At 39.5% G+C, this 18,386-nt stretch overlaps 2 protein-coding genes across 7 annotated transcripts in view; one reads left to right on the top strand and one right to left on the bottom strand.

Annotated features, from left to right (window-relative positions):
• The window catches only part of LOC122645704, a 47,234-nt gene extending 36,815 nt beyond the window's left edge, over nt 1-10,419 (top strand). The window contains exons 5-10 of one of the 5 annotated variants that reach the window (XM_043839037.1): nt 6,929-7,017; nt 8,011-8,072; nt 8,213-8,309; nt 8,407-8,455; nt 9,995-10,095; nt 10,280-10,325. In XM_043839037.1, the coding sequence (XP_043694972.1) occupies nt 6,929-7,017; nt 8,011-8,072; nt 8,213-8,309; nt 8,407-8,455; nt 9,995-10,074 (377 nt within the window). In that variant the 3' untranslated portion in view covers nt 10,075-10,095; nt 10,280-10,325. Of the gene's footprint in view, nt 1-6,928; nt 7,018-8,010; nt 8,073-8,212; nt 8,310-8,406; nt 8,456-9,896 lie in introns of all 5 variants that reach the window. The other 4 variants (XM_043839041.1, XM_043839039.1, XM_043839038.1 and 1 more) reach the window with 4 other exon arrangements.
• LOC122645710 (psbQ-like protein 3, chloroplastic) lies at nt 5,312-16,929 on the bottom strand. Of its 2 annotated transcripts, XM_043839048.1 has the most exons (3): nt 16,419-16,929; nt 13,147-13,264; nt 5,312-5,346 (listed from the first exon to the last, which is right to left on the bottom strand). In XM_043839048.1, exons 1-2 carry the CDS (start codon nt 16,878-16,880, stop codon nt 13,169-13,171), a joined length of 558 nt encoding a protein of 185 aa, XP_043694983.1. In that variant the 5' UTR covers nt 16,881-16,929; the 3' UTR covers nt 5,312-5,346; nt 13,147-13,168. The 2 variants fall into 2 exon arrangements, with proteins under 2 accessions (XP_043694983.1, XP_043694982.1); XM_043839047.1 differs by lacking the exon at nt 5,312-5,346 and having other exon boundaries at nt 13,123-13,264; nt 16,419-16,922.
• Nucleotides 16,930-18,386: the final 1,457 nt, after the last annotated feature.

Genomic DNA, 18,386 nt, shown 5'->3' with positions numbered 1-18,386 from the left:
AAATTACTATTACACCCCTGTCGTTAGCGTCCGTCTGTTAAGTGCTGATGTGGCGTAGTAAAATTTTTTTTAATCCCCAAACTAACCTTGGATCCTTGTGAGATGACCCATTTACCCTTATGATTTAATCCCCAAACTAACCTGGGTTCATATAAATAGACCCTTTTACCCTTCTTCTTCTTCCTCCTCGTCCAACCCCTTCTCCGGCGAACTCCGGCGAGAACAAAAATGGAGTTCCTCCATCTCTTCCTCTCCGCTTCACTAAACCCTAACCACAGGCAACCCTTTTACCCTCTTTCCTCCTCCTCCTACAACCCCTTTTCTTGCAACCTCCTAACCTAAAATCGTCGATGATCAGAAGGTACTCACTCTCTGCCCTCTGCAACTCCCCACCCCCGCCACTTATCCTTGTCCCTCCCTCACGGCCTCACCCCCACCTTTGTTGTTGTTCATTTAATACCAGAGCTGGCCAAAAAATAACCCATGAAAGAACCCATCTAAGACCCCTGTTGTGCATATGAAAGACTAAAACAAGGGGTTTCTTTTGTTTTTTAAACAAATATCATCATTGACAAGAGAGGAGTTCTCGTCTTCTTCAAGCTCTGTTCAATCAAACACCCATAACGCATCTGAAACAGCTTTATTATTTATTTATTTTTTTTAGTTCCCGAATTTGCAGGTCACCATGGACCCGCAAGGTCAGGTGGGATGCGAGCACAGAGTTTTAGGGAGGTGGATTGGCAAGTATGGGTTCAGGGAGAGGAGCTATTTCGGTGAAGTGCACTGCCGATACCCTTTAGGGTTTCAGGAATCAGCAGCGCAGTAATGGGGGTTTCAAGGAGATGTTTCAGGTGGGGTTTGAAGCTAGTAACAGGGTTTCAGAAATCGACAGGGGGTTTCAAGGAGGTGTTTCAGGTAGGGGTTTAAGCTAGTAATGAGTGTTTTAGGAAGGGGTTTCAGGTGAGGGGTTTTTATAGATGGTTTTCTGTAGCAGTTCGGTAACTTAGAAGTACTTGTCATTTGGTCTTGAATCAAGACTTATACAATTGGTTCAACTATGCACCTGTGAATTTCTGAAATGTATTTTTGTTCTTAAGAGAAATAGGCCAAAAAAACAGGATACCACCAGACTGAGATGGAGATTTCTTATTGCCAACAGACCACAGCCCAGATGGGCCACAAAACTGGATCGAAGTAGGTGTCCTTGGAGGGCAATAATCACACATAGTACGAAGAAAAAATTGCTGGACAGATAATTAATAATTTCATAAATCAATCTGAAACCATGGAATGAGCTTGATCTGTAGAAGGTGTTTCCGGTTTCTGGTGCAAGCTCTCATGAAACCATCTTTTGGGATCCTTAAATATGAGCTTTCTGTTTGGCCATTAATTGGTTAATATCAAATTTGAGTTTCATTGGTAGGTGGTTAGACCCTCGTATATCACCATGTATATCACCATCGACGGTGACGGTGACGGTGACGGTGGTGGTGGTGCTGGCGGTGGAGGAGGAAGAGGAGATGGCGGCGAGTGGTGGTGGTGGTGGTGGTCTTGCTTGCGATGGAGAAGGAAAGAAAGAAGTATTTTAGGTTGAAGATGATGAAAAGGGTAGAATTGGAAATGCAGTTTTAATTTGTTAGTAAAGGATAACATTGTCTTTTCAAACCATTAACTAACAGCACCCTAACCCCGTCAGCCATAAGGGGTCAAAACGTAAGGTGGGAAAACCAAGGGGAGGAACGTGTAATTAGGGCAAAGTACAGGGGAGGGTGACGTAATTTACCCTATTAAGATTTATAGAATTTATAGATTTGAGAAAAACCTCAGCATTAGAAAGTTGAAAATTTCCCCTACCGCCGAAAATCTAGTTTTTGTTCTTGAACTGGGGGGTTGACTTTTTATCCTTTTGGACTTGGATTTTTTAACTATTTTTATTGGATTCAAATAGAGGGGGTATTTGCTTATATATGAATAATATCATAGGTAAATGTTTTACTTAATGATATTAGGCATAAATTAGTGTCTCTCCTAGTTTCTGGCTTGGTTACTGGCATACATAAGTATTTGTACTGGTTTCGAGCCAGGTTTCCCCAAGTTTTGATGGGCATAAGTGTCGAAACTTGTGAAATTACCAACATCTCGGTCGAAACCATGCATTTTTTTAAGTACCTGACCAACTCGTCTCGGAAACTTGCGAAACCAAGATATCTCGGTCGAAACCACACCGAGATATAGTTCCATGATTGGGAGGCAGCTTGTCGAATCCTAAGATATCTGAAAGGAGCTCTAGGAAGGGCTTATTTATAAATCTTGTCAGAGAGTTGATCTGTACGGGTTCTCTGATGTTGACTGTGCTAGTCTACCAATGGTAGGAGGTCCACTACCACTATTGGATATTGTACCTTTTTTGGAGGTAACCTAGTCATTTGGCGCAGCAAGAAGAAAACAACGGTGGCTAGGTCGAGTGCCGAAGCTGAGTATAGAGCTATGGCTCACATTGCTATTGAACTTTTGTGATTGAAGTCATTACGCAAAGAGTCGGGATTTTCGGTTATTTTTCCTACGAAGATGTTTTGTGATAATCAAGTTGCAAATTATATTGCTAGTTGTTTGAGTTTAAAAATTACCGCAAGCGTACGGGTCAATCGTAGCTATGGGTCGAACACGAGGAGATATACGCCACTCTATTTAACTAACTTAAAAGTAATGCAAAGTGAACCAAATTAAAGTGTTAAATTAAACTAATTAAACTAATGAAAATTAATGCATCCTAACTCATAAGCATCTAACAAAAATAAAGGGATTAAATTGGCGTCCTAACACATGAGCATCTGACCTATCAAACTAAAGCGAAGTGAAAGGAATAAAATTGCAGCCACACATAATAACCACATAAAAAGAAATAAGGGAATAAAAGTGCATCCACAAACCACAACCATAAAAAAAATAAAAGAAATAGAGGGAGAAGAAGAAGAAGAAGTAGATAGAGAGAGATAGAGGAGAGGGAGAATGAGATTAAGGGTTTAGAGAATGAAAACCTGGATGTGATTGAACCGGACTGAAATTGCTTCATCTTCTAAATCTCCTAGTCTTGTCATCAACTTAGAAACTTAGACTAGAAAGCTTGAAACTAAACTAGAATTATTACAACCATATTGAAGACATAAAATTAAAGCATGAATCAAAAGCATCACAACCATGAAACTGAAAGCATGAAATCAAACTAGAACTTAGAAAGCCAAAAACTAGAAGAAGAGAAGAAGAAATTTCACTAATTAATTGAATTAAAAACTACACTAAAAACTGAATTAAAATTGAACTAGAAACTAGCTAAAAACTGAACTAAAAACTAACTTGTTACAACCCAAAGGGCAAGGGGTATTTATAGGGGGAAGGGAGAAGAGAGAAGAGGGAAGTGGTAGGAGAAATATTCCCTAAGAAAAGAGAATATTCTCTTCTCCTTCCTCCTTTACATTGCCTTGAATCCCAAGAAAAAAGAAAAAAAAAAAAAATAGAAAGAGGGAGAGAAAAGAATCCTAGATACATAAACCTTCTATTTATTAAAAAGTAACTTTCTAATTCTAACTTGTGCTTCCTTTTCTTTGTAGGTGTCTTCTCCAAGCAATGAGATCAAGGCATCTTTGACTTTTCAACCTTCCATAGATGAGAGAATATTTTCCAAATAAAATCTATCCATAGTCAAATCCCAAAAGTGCCCTTGGAAAGTTGGAGGAGAGAGAGAGCAAGGGTGATGACTAGGATTCTACTCACAATTAATGAAATGTCAAATATGTCCTTCAAAAAACGTGGAGCATGGGATGCTTATATGGGCCTCACTGTTGTATTCCTTACAAAAAATCACCCAAAATAGACTCAAATTTCGTCCAATTTGGAGTTCGGGAGCCCAAGATATCTCAAGTTGAAGTTGGACTGCTCCAGAGCCTTCCAAATGGAATCTTTCGGCTGACAGAAAGATAACTTCTGATAATTGTGCTAAGGCCCTTGGAATCCGAACTTCTGCTTTACTTTGTCCCCGGCCGATTGTTAATAATTACAAATAAACCCCTATCCACAGAAACGGCCGTAACTTCTTCGTTTCAACTCGGAATCAAGTGTCGTTTGAACCGTTGCATAGCTGACTCGACGGGCTACACATCCATACTATTAACACCTCAAAATTATGCTAAGGGGCCCACTGTAATCACATTATAATTTGATTGATTGGCGCGATTCTTTCAGTGCTCAATCCAAACTTTATTTTCTAGACTCCTGGGCGCTTCCGGCTATTCTTAGCATCTTTTGCTCCATTTTCACAAGAATTCACCTAAAACCTGAAAAGCACAATAAAGCACCGAAGTAACTCTGTCCAATGTGGTAAAATGTATGCTTTATGCCCTAAGATTTCACACATAAATGTGCTCATCACTAGCGATCCAGTGTTCCACGAACGAACCAAACATATTGAAGTTGACTGTCATTTTGTGCAGGATGCCGTCATGAAGAAACTATTGGCTACTCCATTCCGGAAGGGTAGTTCCAAGCTGGGCATGGGTGATTTGTATGCTCCAGCTTGAGGAGGGGTGTTAAACCAAGGGTGCTATTATGTAACCATGATAGAGGGAGTCCCTCTGTCGTGGTAAATGTCTTCTCTTTCTGTCTTTGTTTCTTCTTTCCTAGTTGTACTAGGTTGTTAGCTTAGCTTCTTTTCCTGTCTTTCTTTTGTTCTTTCCTAGTCTGAATAGGAAAGCTCATATTTACTATGTTTTTTATCTATAAATAAGATTGGAAAGGGGGAGGCTGCTATCGGTTGTTAAACACTCTACCAGCGTCCTTTCTCTTCTTCCTCAATCTCTTTTGTTTACTGGTTTTCTTATTCTGATATTGCCACATTTAATTTTTGTTACCTCTTATGACAAATTGGCAATAGTGATGTACTTAAGATTAAACGATACACATTCCAATCTAGCATAACTATGAATTGAAGGAAGATTATTACCCAAAATAAACCAATTTAAGTGTAAGCAAAATCTCTGACAATTGTACGTACTAAAGATGTAGCATTCCATTCATAGGATCCATTTGATTTATTTGCGAGGGATGCCTAACCATGTCTACGGGACTAGATTTGGTCTTGTAGAGGCCATAAAGCCATGAGGTTCATTTGTGTCCAATCACAAGCTGTATGGAGCTGAGGTCTTTTCAATTTCTCTTTTCTGGATCTTTTCAATGGGGGTTTGTACTTCAAATTTCATCGGGCTCCTTTACATGTAGACATGTAGCCTATTTTATTTGTCCTTCAATTTCCTTCAAATAACTTTTTTTGTATTTTTTTTATTCATTATGTTAATGTGATCTCCCGTGCTGATTATGGAAACCTTGTATCTGCAATTTTAGGCATATTTAAATATATTTTTGAATTTTCTTCCCTTGGTTTATGACATGTCGGTTAGTGGGGTTAGTGGGGTAACTCATCTCTTAAACATTTTTCTTCTCTGGGATCCTGAAATGGGACTCTCATGGGTGCTGCTATAGTGCCATATATTTATTTTATGGTGTTTGGTGCAGCATCTTTATCACACAAGTGGGCAAATTCCCAGATCATCCAGACTACTTGAGACACAAAAGAAATTTCTTGGTGCCAAACCCATTCAGTTATAGATGGTTAAGGCCATTCCATCATGTCTGCCTAGTAGCCAGGAGACATCTGATGTTGAGCTGCTCAGTTGAACAATCTGGAGTTGTGTATGCGGTATACCAAAGTGAGTTTTAGCTCCATCTAACATCACTAGGGTAGTATCCATTTTCTCCAAAGGTTCTGTTTGTTGCAACGGTTTCTGTCTCTCTCTTTTCCTCTTAAGTTAAATATTATTGTATTGATTTATGACCAAAAAGGCAACATGTACACTAAGGGTGATGTACAACTGACTCGGCTCACAAAAGAACCCTCTACAAAAGACACCAACCTCCCCCCCACCAAATAAGAATAAACAAACACCTTTACATCCATATATTACCATTCATTTAGAAATTCTTTCCAGTTATCCCGGATGCAAAAGGATTAACCCCTCCCCCATTTGGTACCACTGGGCACCAGGTAGTCACTGTTCTCTCAACCTTTTCTGTTACTGTTGCTTCAATCTCCTCAGCTTGAAAAATGTGTCCATTCCTCTCTCTTCTCTCATTGCTCCAGCAGAGAACAAACAGGATCAAAATGAGGGGAAAAGGGAAAAGATGATTCTATAATTTTTAATTATGGAGTTCATTTTTTAGGTGGGGCCCACTATTGTATGCACAAGTACTGTAAAATAAATTAGGGGAAGTAAAATATTTCTCCTACTTCTGTGCATTTTATGTTACAACAAACAGAGCCAAAAAAGAAAATCCTAATCATTTCAATATGAATGAGACTAGTATTTAAGGTACTTCATTAGGATAATATCCATGTCTTCCTCTCTACAAATTGATATGCTTTTTGTTTCTGACAAAAAATGTTTGATGTCATCGAAATCCATTTCCTATGAGTTCTGAGTAGTTTCTTTCTCCTTGTTTTGTTGTCTAATTACTGAATCCCAATCTTACGGAAATCATCATAGCCATAAACTTTGGTTTCTTTGTTTGAAACATGACATGAGACTTGCTGTTTTTGTAACACGATGTTGTAATGTTAGATATTGATTCCCCTTCAAATTAGTATTTTTGTCTTAATATGTTCATCACCGAATGTGGTCATTTTCTTGAAAGTGCTGTTGTTGTCTTCTGTATTCTGAAGTGCTGGCACTCTATTGTATCACTAAATAGAATTGGCCTAATCAGCTGAGTTTGATATGCTTCTTTTGTTTGTTGTCCTTATATTATATTGGATGCTTCTTGGTCTTGGACTGATCAACATTCTTCTTCCTCCACTCCCCCTCTTTGTTTTGGTTGTTAGTCCCAGCAGTTGGCGGCATAACCAAGCAACTCTTGGATGAGAATGTTCGAGTATTTAGCCAAATTTCAACTAATCTTCTAAGATTCAGGGTGAGTAGCTTAGCTTCTATTTTAATTTGATTGGGATATCTCTTAGTTTTTTTGTTTTGAAAGATTAATGAGTATGACAATTTGGCACAAATTATAACTAGGAGAAGAAAACAGGTTTTAGTTTTAGCATGGAGTTTTCTTTCATATGTTTCATGCAATTTCACTAACATAGTTCAAACTGTAGAGTTCATTGAAGCACCATGGCACTTTTGGAAGCAATCCTAGGTCACATGCCTTCTAAATCCTGTTGAGAGAAAAAGATGGAGAAGAGGTTGTCAGATTGGAGTTTGAACTATGTTTCAAATAATGATGAATCAATAGGCAAAAATACCTTGTCCCCACAATATTACCCTACCGTAATCACTCCTACAATTATAAAAGAAAGGGAAAATGCCGGGTATACTAGCGATATACTACAAGCTAGCATCCTATGTGTCTATCTCTCTCTTCCCCACTTTGAAAGGACTTGCTTACCCCTCAATGGGAGGAAGAGAGAGATAGACACATAGGGTGCTAGCTTACGGTATACCGCTAGCATACTCATCCCTCTTCCTAAAAGAAAATATTGGTTCTTATTTTTTTTCCTTAATGTTTTGGGAGGCCTTGGACCTGACCCTTGGGGGTTTGTGTACTGCTATGTGTACGTATTCTCATCATGTCCATTAATAGTTAAACTCTCATGCATCAGGAAAAAGAGAAAAAAAAAATATTGAAAAAAAGATCTGATAAAGTCATCCAGCTTGCCTAATAATATCTTCTCTTTATGGCGCCCACTGAACTGTTGTCCAAATGGCCTGAACTTTGGTGCAAATGATAGAATAGTTTCATGCCATGCTTCTGCCCCACGAAAATATTCCTGTGTCTACTCACAAAAGACTACTTGCTTGTTGTGTTGGAACTTGCCACTATTAAACTAAATGCTTTCTTTTCTGTTGCATTTATCTACCAAAATAACTGGTTCTATCTGCAACTGTTTTATTTCCTTTCATACAGATACAGGATAACATAAATCTCTTCTGTCGCACTAGAAACAACATTACAGCCATATTGGATGAGTATGTTGACATGTTTCACATCTTCCTTTTGATTGCTAATCTTTTCTATACCAGACCCCGCAGTGGTGGGAGCCTCGTGCACTGGGTACACCTTTTTTTACAGTTCGATTTTGAAAATGACATTTCTATACTATATGCAGTATGAAAGAGATGCCTGGGATCATGAGCCAGATGCCACCGTTGCCTGTAGCTATCAATGAGAAACTGGCAAATGGCATTCTACCAAGTACATCTGAGGTATAATGAACCCACTGATTTCTTTTTACCTTGTTCTATTCTTGAGTAGGTGATCTATTAAGACGTACAGGTCAAAATACTGAATTGCCATTAACAGGAACTGGGTAGACGACACAGTGGGTATGATATAGAACTAGAACACGTTGATATGCATACTTTAATAATTAATCAGCTTGAATGTACCTTCTTTATTTTGGTGACTTCAATTGAAGGATATGATTTTGTGCTATAGCTGTATGAGGGGGGACATTACTTCAGAAGGGAGAAACCTTTCTCATCCATTTGAATTCCAAAGATTCCCATTTGAACACAGAGTTCAAGAAATAGGTTTAGATTGAAGAAAAGATCTATTTCATAGTGCTTATGCCTCTGATATACTGTCTAGTATGCTTTTCCTTTAGTGCTTACTCATTTGAGAATAAAAGTAGGGATTACAGAATTGAAGAAGCAAAAGCACAATTTAGTGGTTCACTGGCAAGTGACCAGTGAAAGGTGGCATCTAGTGGAAGTAGTCACCTGGGTCAGAGGATGGCATTGCAAGTATTTTCAACTTACTAGACCATCTCAACAGAATGGTGTGAAGCTATGTTGATTCTTTCTCAAAATTGGTTTGAATAAATCTCAATAAGTAGAAAGTGAAAAAAAGACTAGTGAACTTTCTAAGCTTCTGTTTACAAGATTGAGAAATGCATGGAAGGAATCAATCGCCATCTGAAGATCAATGCCACTTGACTGCCTTTTTCCTATTTGTAGCCCTGTAGACTTGAGAAGGTAGCATTTTGCAGTGGTAAATAGCCAAGGTGAAAGTGGTGCAATCTGAATCCATAATAGTAAGGTTTATCAGACTTGGGAATCTTGAATTCTGTAAGTGGTGCCAAGACAACATTTATGTTGATGATGGTAACCGTCTCTTCAAGTCATAAAATCTCTGGCCATCCATGGACTTCATCCAATCCATATGTCGAAATCAGGTCTTCACTTGTTACTACCTGAGTTGGCTTGTGATGTCAAAGATTGGATTTTGTTTGACTTGGATTAGACGGCTTGAAAATCAAGAAAAACATCAAAATAAAAAATATTTTTACTTTTTCAAGGTGCAATTTAGAATTCACCCTTTTGTTTGAATGCATAAATTTGAAGTTTGAATGGTGAGTCTGCCTGAGGTGCGCATTGCACTGGTGAAGCTGTTGGATTATACCATTTGGAACAGTTAGTGCCTCAGATGTGCACCCTGAACCCTTCAGCATACTCCCCAACTGAGCGGCATTACAGGTGTTGGCTAAGGTGGTAAATTTTTTTGTTTTTATTGTGACATGATAATTAGTTTCTGATGTGCTTTGATAAGTTTTTATTGTGATATGATACTTAGTTTCTGACATGCTTTGATAAGTTTTTATTGTGATATGATAATTAGTTTCTGACATGCTTTGATAAGGTTTAGAATTAAAATCGTGCATTATATGATAATGGCTGTGACCTCTGTCCAACTTTGTTCTTGGTTGGTCCAGTGTTGAACCACCACTTCTATTGATCTTTCACACTTTTTTTTTTAATGCATGAACCATTGGGGCCAAAGTGCCACTCCAGAGCTTTGTTTTTCAAAGCTCGTGGTAGATTATCTGGTTCCATATCTAGTATCACTGCCTTGAAAAGTGATGCTACTTTTGGTTTTTGTCTATCTCCAGACCTCAATGTTCGGCTCGTCCAGAGGGATCCATCTGAAGCAAGAACCGGGATGTTGATGGAGAATAGTGGAGTGTTGTAAGGTGCAGTCTTCCTGGCCTGTGTAAGTACAAAAATTTTCTTCTGTAAATGCGTAAGAAGATGGTAGGAGCTCTTTCTTCCTTTCTGTACACATACATCACACCCTACATGGGCACACCCTGCATGGGTTCCACGAAGAGGAAATGGTCCCCACGAAGAGAAAATTTGTAGAGATCCCATTTTTGGAGTCTGAAAATTTTTACCAGATACTGAATCAAGCACCAGAAAATAAGAAGCCTGTATTGTCTACTAGGAACCTTACTTGTAAGCAAATACTCTTGATTCAAAGTTGTGTATAAATCTGAGACAGGCTACCTTATGGATATCATTGGTGCTTGCAAGTAAATCTGCTTGTCCTTCTAGACATTTTTTTCCCCTCCTGATAGATAGTTGGGTACTTCAATTAATGCTCTTTCATTGTTCTTTAATCTTTACTATGAATAAGCTTGGTAAGGATTTGCATTCCATCTTTGCCCTTGCCTTTTGAGGTTGTTTGCTTTCCCTTGTGCTCCATTTGGTTACAAGTGAAATAAAAGGAAGGGAAGTGAAAATTTTCAAACCTGAAATAGAATCTTTTGTAATCATTACCTAACATGATTGGTGTTGCTTGCACAGATAGGCCAGAACAGAAGTTATCAGTTCCCCTGAACTGCTTCTTAGCTTGTTTGCTAGCTTGGTTTTAGACACAAATCTTGCCAACATGGCTCTTGACTCTTCTGGGGTCACTTTAAATCCAAATTATTGTCAATTTGATTATTAAATTTTACTTTATTTTGCATCCAAATCCTTTCGATTTGAAAAGTAAAATCAAAATTACATTTGAAAAGTATAAATACTAAATGGGAAAAGGTTGGGCATACAGCGTGTATACCGCAAACTACCGCTTGTGTGTGTCTCTCTCTCTCTTCCCCCTTTGAAATTACCTTTCTGCCCCTTTTATATGATGTCCTGTTCTGTGTCACACCATTGGTGCCGTCAGCTAGCTTACTGCACATGGGTGGTGTGCCTATTCCTCTCCCTTAGTAAATATTGTAAGAAATTTAAATAAATTGTATTGTTATTTTAAGTAATGGTTACAAAATTTTCATTTTTTTTTTTAAATCAATTTCATTCCCCTTCCCTTTATGTGCAACCAAACGGAACGTTGATGTATTTTAGGCATGTGTGGAATTGGAAATGGAAATGTGATGTCAAGAAAACTCAAGAATATGCTGCTACAAGAAGAAATTCTTTATTCAATGTATGAGGTAGTTAAGAATGTGGCTTTTTAGCCTTGTCCCTCTATATTCCAGTGGAGGAAATCATTTCTCATATGTGAGTTATATCTGCAATGTGGTAGCTTGGTTGGCCTGTCAAATTTTGGGATCTGGCTCCTCTCCAGGGAGCTCAGCGCCTAGGGAGTGTCCGGGGGCATCCAAGGGTTGATCTGCGTCGCACACATCTTGGTGCATGCCTAGGGATATGTGCAGTGTAGTCCAATGGCTGGATGCGCCCTATGCATGCTGGGCTCCCTGGAGAGGAGCTCAATCCCAAATTTTGTGGATATGTTTTTCATCTTAAGATTCAATCAAGTCAAATCTTGCCATGTATGAAAATAAAGGTTTGGACAAAAGGCATAATTATATAGGGAAAAAGATTTCTGTGCGGGAGTGTGGCTTACGCCTAAACTCCCATGAGTCTCTCTCTCTCCTCCCCATGTGAAAAGACATCTCTGGTCTCTTGTTTTAAAGAGGAGAGAGATAGACACATTGGAGTGCTGGCATAGGTCACACTCCCATGCAGAAAACTGCTTCCCAATTATATAATAGTAGTGCAGCCTAGTTTTAGGCCGGATGAAAGGGATGAATGTTCGTTCCAATTTGAAACGGGTATGGAAAAAAAAATGGAAGTGTTTGGTATTTATGGATTGAAATGGTTTGCATTTTAAACGAAACAGTTAAAAATTTGGTCAAATATTTCAATGGGCAATGGTTCTCTAAACCATCAGCGTACCTGGTGCAAGGGTTAATCGACCAGGGAGCGATCTCGTGCCCATTTATTTATTTTGATTGTAAAAATATGTGTATTTTTGTTAGAGAAAGGGAGTACATGCCCCTTAGGTTCTCTATTCGCTAGGGATGTAAACGGATCGAATTCGGTCAGATAGTGGCATTATCATATTCATATTCGATTATATTCGGACGGATTCGGATAATGATTTTTTGAATACAGATTCTCCTAAATGGATATAAACATTTTCGACTATCTGTTGACATCTTTATTATTTTTATGATGAGGGTTAGGGTTGAGACATGAGAGTTCAACAATTACCCTTTTTTCTACTCTTCTTAGTTTTGATTTTCTTACGTTTTTTACTTTTGATTTTATCTTGTATTTAGTTTAATATATATAAACCAATAGAAAATCTAGAAAAGGATTCACATTATCTTAACTTATAAATTTATAAAATTGAGATAACAAAATATAATAAGGTAACTTAAAAGGATAGACGAATATAGAGATATATTTTAGATATTTTATTACTGTCGGATTGCTAAACGAATCGGATAATCATCGGTCAGATAGGGGGATTATCATATTCGTATCCGATTAGTTTTAGACGGATTTGGATTCTCCTAAACGGATACGAACGCGGATTGAATACGAATTTTTGAATAACTATTTACATCCCTATTATTCTCCCCCTTATATTATGCCAATATAAAGGGATAGTGTGTGCATCTAAGGATGTGAACCAAAGGTTCTAAATTCAATCATATACGTACTCATGGACATCTACAGTTCTTTGATCGTAAAGCATACATTTTCTTATAGTCTTGGATTTTAAAACTCTATTTTACCACTTGGTAAACTCTCTTTGGGTTGAAACTTGATATGAATGCAAATGATCTAACATCTATCTATTAATAAAATTTAGACCCCATCTGATATATCATAAGGTGAATTTTTTTTTGTTAAACTAAATAAACGTATCTCATCAGATCAACTAGATATATAGTTTGGCCAAAAAAATGTATACAGGTTAATAGTGAAAAACATATTAACAATGGAAAAATATGATTTTTTTTTCTTGGGCTTCCACAAGGGTTTATTAGTTATAGTCTTGATAAAATATCATCAAGGGTCACAACAATATTTTGATAGCACTCCAAAACACGTGTCATATCTTTACTCCTGGCCGCATAATCCAACTGCAAGGATAAAAATGAGATGAAAACCCTTAGAGAGAGAGAGAGAGAGAGAGAGAGAGAGAGAGAGGGAGGGTGTTATGATCATAGATAGTCATAGATAGATGGATTACTATGTTGGGTTAATCATTTAGAGGTAGATGGGTAATTTGTATTGGGTTAGTTTGCTAGGGGCAGTTAGGTAATTAGAGGATAAATGGTTGTTATAAATGGACGAATGAAGGTCATGTAGAGGTATCCAAGAATTAATCAAAATCTCTTTTCTTATTTCTGTTCTAGGAGGTCACCACCCTCGAAGTGGTATTTTTCCCTTCCCCTTTCTCCTTCTTCAACTTAATTTCTTTCCTTCCCAGATCTAGGTTCGTTACATTGGTGCTTTCATTGAACCTCCCCCTACCATTCCATTACCATTTCTTTGCCCTTCCTCTTTCATTCCCTTAATCCCCATGGGTCTCTTCTCTCATTACAACAGTTTGGTCCGTTCTTTTCTTTACTGGGAACAACACGATCCAACATCGCCGTTCCTCAATTTTCTTGAGACTGCAATCGCCACCGAGCTTGAGCGGATCTACTATCTTGATATAGTGGAAGGTAGTGGAAGGTGAAGGTGCGTCGATTCCTAGGGAGCACGACAATGCACATGCCGACTCCATGGCTTTGGTTCCGACTGCCTTGAACCAAACCCCACTGGTTTCAGCGCTCGTGGAATCGGATCCGGCTTCCGACATCGTGAATACTGTCCACCCTCTTATCGATCGAGTCGACCAGATTCAGTCGGCGACGAAACAACCGACGCAAGAACCAATCGCCCAGCATCTGATCGTTGTGTCGCCGCTCTCTGAAGGTTGTTCATTACCGTCATGCCGAGCTCCATCACAACCGTCCATCGTTTTCTGTGCGGCATCACAATCCTTCAGGCTTCCCTTGGATTTCTTGGCAGATATGGCAATTCGCACCATCGGCATCGAGCAGGCTCTGCGACCCTTTGATCCAGGCACGTATTCATACCCGTTTGTGCTTATCGACCAAAATCACGGCACAAAAGGGAGAGAAAAGATCTGGATCCCTTTTCTGATTTTGGGGTCATGGGATTCCGACGGTCAAGACCCCAATCCACCGATTAGGGCCAGTATGGTGTTCGATCGAGGAAAAATGGAAGTCAGGGCGACGACAAAGGTGGCATGCGTTTATCGACGATAGAGCGCAGCTACCACACTGGTGATCGATCGCGGAACAACAGGGACGAGTTGGTGTTCCATCACCTCTGTTTTTCCCCCCTTTCTGGTTCAGTCATGGAGCCTTGGTGATCAAGATCTTGGAAGCCAGCAAGATCTTGCTCTTGTGCATAGATCGTGGGATCCTGGAGACCGAGACCTCAAGAACCGGCAACTTCGGCCGCCACCAGAGCCACCACCTCATTCGAGCTTCTGCCGGAGCAGGAATACCGGTTCCTTTGCTGCGAGAGTCTTGTCTGTAGCTCAACAAGTCCACTGCACCTTGGATCCGCAAAACCAGACCGCTGCAACTTGGAGCAACAAAACTTTGGAATTCCTTCAATTGGCTCAGCTGTACAGTAGTTGGGAGACTTGGAAGTTGGGACCAAAGAAGGGGCAATGATAAACGCGGAGGAACCAAGGCTTGCAAGCGGAGTTTACTAGGCTCCCTGAGATCGCCGTCTCCCTTGCCAGAATCTTCAGATTCAGAGGCCTATCGTTTCCTCCTTCCTTCGTTTGGCTTTTATTCTTAAGCAAACTGAGATTTTTGTGGCATTCATTAGTGAAATTCAGGCGATTGGTATCCTCAAGTTTATTTCTCTTCCCCAGCGGTGTTTGGAACTCGATCAAGATCACCATAATTTCAGGGTCTTAATCCACTTCTCAGCCCTTCTCCGCAAGCGACAGTTGTGTTCCAGGTGTGTTGGAATTTTATTATCTTCCAAAATTGGGTGCTGACCATCTGGTTCTTCTCTTGTGATGGTGCTATTTGGAGAGAGAGAGAAAAGAAAGAGAGAGGAAAGTAATAGGGAATATAGAAATAAAAGAAAGAAGAAGGAACGTGTGGCCATATTACCCTTGCCACGTGTTTGTTATTGCTGGTTTTAAACCAGCCTTGAATCAGTTGAGTCGCTGGCAGAGGGCTGAGTTGGGTCTGGACTCCTGCATGCTCAGATTGGCTGACGATGGCACGCTTTTTCGGTGTCGATCCAGCTTTGTTTGGGCGGCTCTTCTTGGTTATGGTTTGTTTGGTGTTAGGGAGGCATGCTTGCGGTGCGCCAGTTATCTGCAGCTGAACCTTGAGGACAAGGTTCTCTGAAGGGGTTGGCAATGTTATGATCATAGATAGTCATAAATAGATGGATTACTATGTTGGGTTAATCATTTAGAGGTAGATGGGTAATTTGTATTGGGTTAGTTTGCTAGGGGCAGTTAGGTAATTAGAGGATAAATGGTTGTTATAAATGGAGGAATGAAGGTCATGTAGAGGTATCCAAGAATTAATCAAAATCTCTTTTCTTATTTCTGTTTTAGGAGGTCACCACCCTCGAAGTGGTATTTTTCCCTTCCCCTTCTCCTTCTTCAACTTAATTTCTTTCCTTCCCAGATCTAGGTTTGTTACAGAGGGGTTTGGGTACTTCTAGACATCACTATGCTTAGTGAAATATAACTCTTCATTATTTACCATTATGTGATAGAGACAACTTATTGCTAAATTAAATATATCTCACAACTTTCTTTCTGTATATATTTAAAAAAATTGGCCTAATCCAGATAATTAAACAGGCTAAACCTGAACCAAATCCTTTCTGGTTCATGTCTGGTCAATTTTTTTTTTTTTCAATTTGAGTTCCACCACTAGAGAATATGCATGGTTTAAGTGCATGGTATCGGATACGATATTGGAACGGATCGGAAGTTTTGCCCCTGGTTCGATACGGAATCAGCCAGGTATCCAGATTGCCCAATACGGCCAATCGGTGTCCAATGCCTCAAACCATGATTAAGGACCAAAGATACTTACAAGTCCTTCAAATAAAGACCCAGTGGTTGGACCGGCAACCACTGGGTCCAAACGCTTAAAACCCAACCTGAACGGCTGAACCCCAGAGATGGTTTTGAGAATTCAGATAAGGCTATACTGTTCTACTGTATAAGCTTACCTTTGTAACATTGTTGAAGAGATTGGAGTAGAGTTTCCTCAGCAGAGGCCTTTCACTTCCTGGTTTGGCTTGGATTATGGTGTAGATGTCTTGTTTCAGTTTCCCAGAGCTTTTCCTGAGATCCTTCTGTGCTGCTTCCCATGATTCTGAATCTATCAGAGTCTTCACTTTTAACAGTTGTTGAGCATGGCCTTTAATTTCACTCTCTGCTTCTTCAAAAGTTTGATCAGGAGCTACCATTCTAAAATCAAAAGCATAAGCTAGTTTTGGGTTCAAAATGGTTTCTCTTGCTAAGAGAACCGTAGAAAGGCTTGCCATTGTTGCTTTTCTTCTGCTAATGTTACCTGTTTGGAGTTGAATTGTGGGATTTGGGTTGAATTCGTTTGAGAGTTTTAGAGAAGAAGAAGGGTTTGGTGCGAAGGATTGGTTGTAGGGCTGTAAAGTTCTTAGTATTGAAGCCATCCTATTGTGGTCTTCTTGGGTTTTTTTCAATGGGGACTTCTGGTTATAATGAGTGGTTGTGTGTACACATTTTAGTACACTGGATAAGGTTTTCTTTGTTTATTTTTTGGGAAAGAGAACACCACCCGGATGCGTAGCGCACGCTACCCCTATGCCTTGACAAGGGAGGGGAGAGGTGCGAAATGACCACCACACCCCCCGGGAACCTCGGAAATGACCAGGCCACACCCCCTGGAACCCTGGAAATGACCAGGGGTACTGCGATCATTTCACACCCCCCTGTGTCAGGGCGCAAAGGCGGCATGCCTAGCGCGATCGGGTGGCATTCTTTCTCTCTTTTTTGTTTTTGAGGTAATAGTTTTCTGGGAGAATGTTTTCTGCGTGGGACACAGGGGCCACACCCACGCACAATAGAGGCCGGAATGATCACCATGTCCTCCATGTATGGTGGAAATTCTGCCCCCTTTTATGTCACCGCGTGTGCTCTCATTGATTGGCATTCATGGCGTGGCCCCTTCGTCCCACCTGGAAAATAGCACCTCTGATTTTGAGTTGCAATTGATGAATTTGGTAATTGAGTTTGACTAAGGTGTTAAAACCAAACCAAACCGTTTATCAAAATCGAACCGTTTAAACTGAATTAGATAAACATGGTTTGATTCTGATTTTAAATGAAATCATCTATTAAATGGTTCGATTCAGTTTTAGACTGTTAAACCACTGGTTTCAATTCGCACAAAAACCGTAAAATTGAAATAAAAAACCAATAAGATAATTCAAGCCAAATTTGTTCGAGGTTTTAGTTTAAAACCACTGGTTTCAATTCGCATAAAAACCGTAAAATTGAAATAAAAAACCAATATGATAATTCACGCCAAATTTGTTCGAGGTTTTCTCTCAAACCACTCCAAATTTGTGGCTATATTGGGTTTGGCGAAGGCAACGAAACAATTTGTTCGTTTAACTGATTTAAGACAATTCACAGTAATCCCAAGTGCAGAGGAGGTCCTCAAACTAATATCTATGCCTAGGATTAGCCTCAATTTTCTTCAAAACCCTCCAACAAACGGCCACACTCTTCCCAACCAAATGCCATATTAAGGCTGTGTTTGGTATGCATTCTTGGAATACATTTCAGGTCGATTTTGCATTCTCCGAGGATCGAGAATGCGAAATCGTCCTGGAATGAACACAGCCCAAATCTCCATTATTGGTACTTGCAACTGGCAACATCAACTTGGTCATTGACCAGTTGATCCTCGCCCAAGACCTATCTTTGTTAATGTCAATCTCGAAAAACTCCATGGTATAGAAAAACATGTACCTAAATCGATGTAGAAAAGAATAGAAATCGCAAACAAACAATCACACAATCAAACACAAGGATTTATGTGGTTCGGTAAGATTGTCTGTCTATGGTGAGATGAGAAAGAATCCTTGCTACAAATTCATAGTGAAATCTTAAACAGGTAATTTATCGAAACAACCATATAACCCTAAAAAAAG

This window comes from Telopea speciosissima, chromosome 11, assembly GCF_018873765.1.
Source record: "Telopea speciosissima isolate NSW1024214 ecotype Mountain lineage chromosome 11, Tspe_v1, whole genome shotgun sequence".
NCBI lineage: Eukaryota > Viridiplantae > Streptophyta > Magnoliopsida > Proteales > Proteaceae > Telopea > Telopea speciosissima.
The sequence above is the reverse complement of the archived record's forward strand: the minus strand, read 5'-3'. Positions and strand labels throughout refer to the sequence as shown.

Excerpts from the sequence above, each read along its gene's own strand:
- LOC122645710 (XM_043839048.1), bottom strand. The coding sequence starts at position 16,880 with ATGGCTTCAATACTAAGAACTTTACAGCCCTACAACCAATCCTTCGCA. Across the intron at positions 13,265-16,418 it reads TCTTCAACAATGTTACAAAG|TTGGATTATGCGGCCAGGAG; the intron begins GTAAGCTTATAC and ends TTATCCTTGCAG.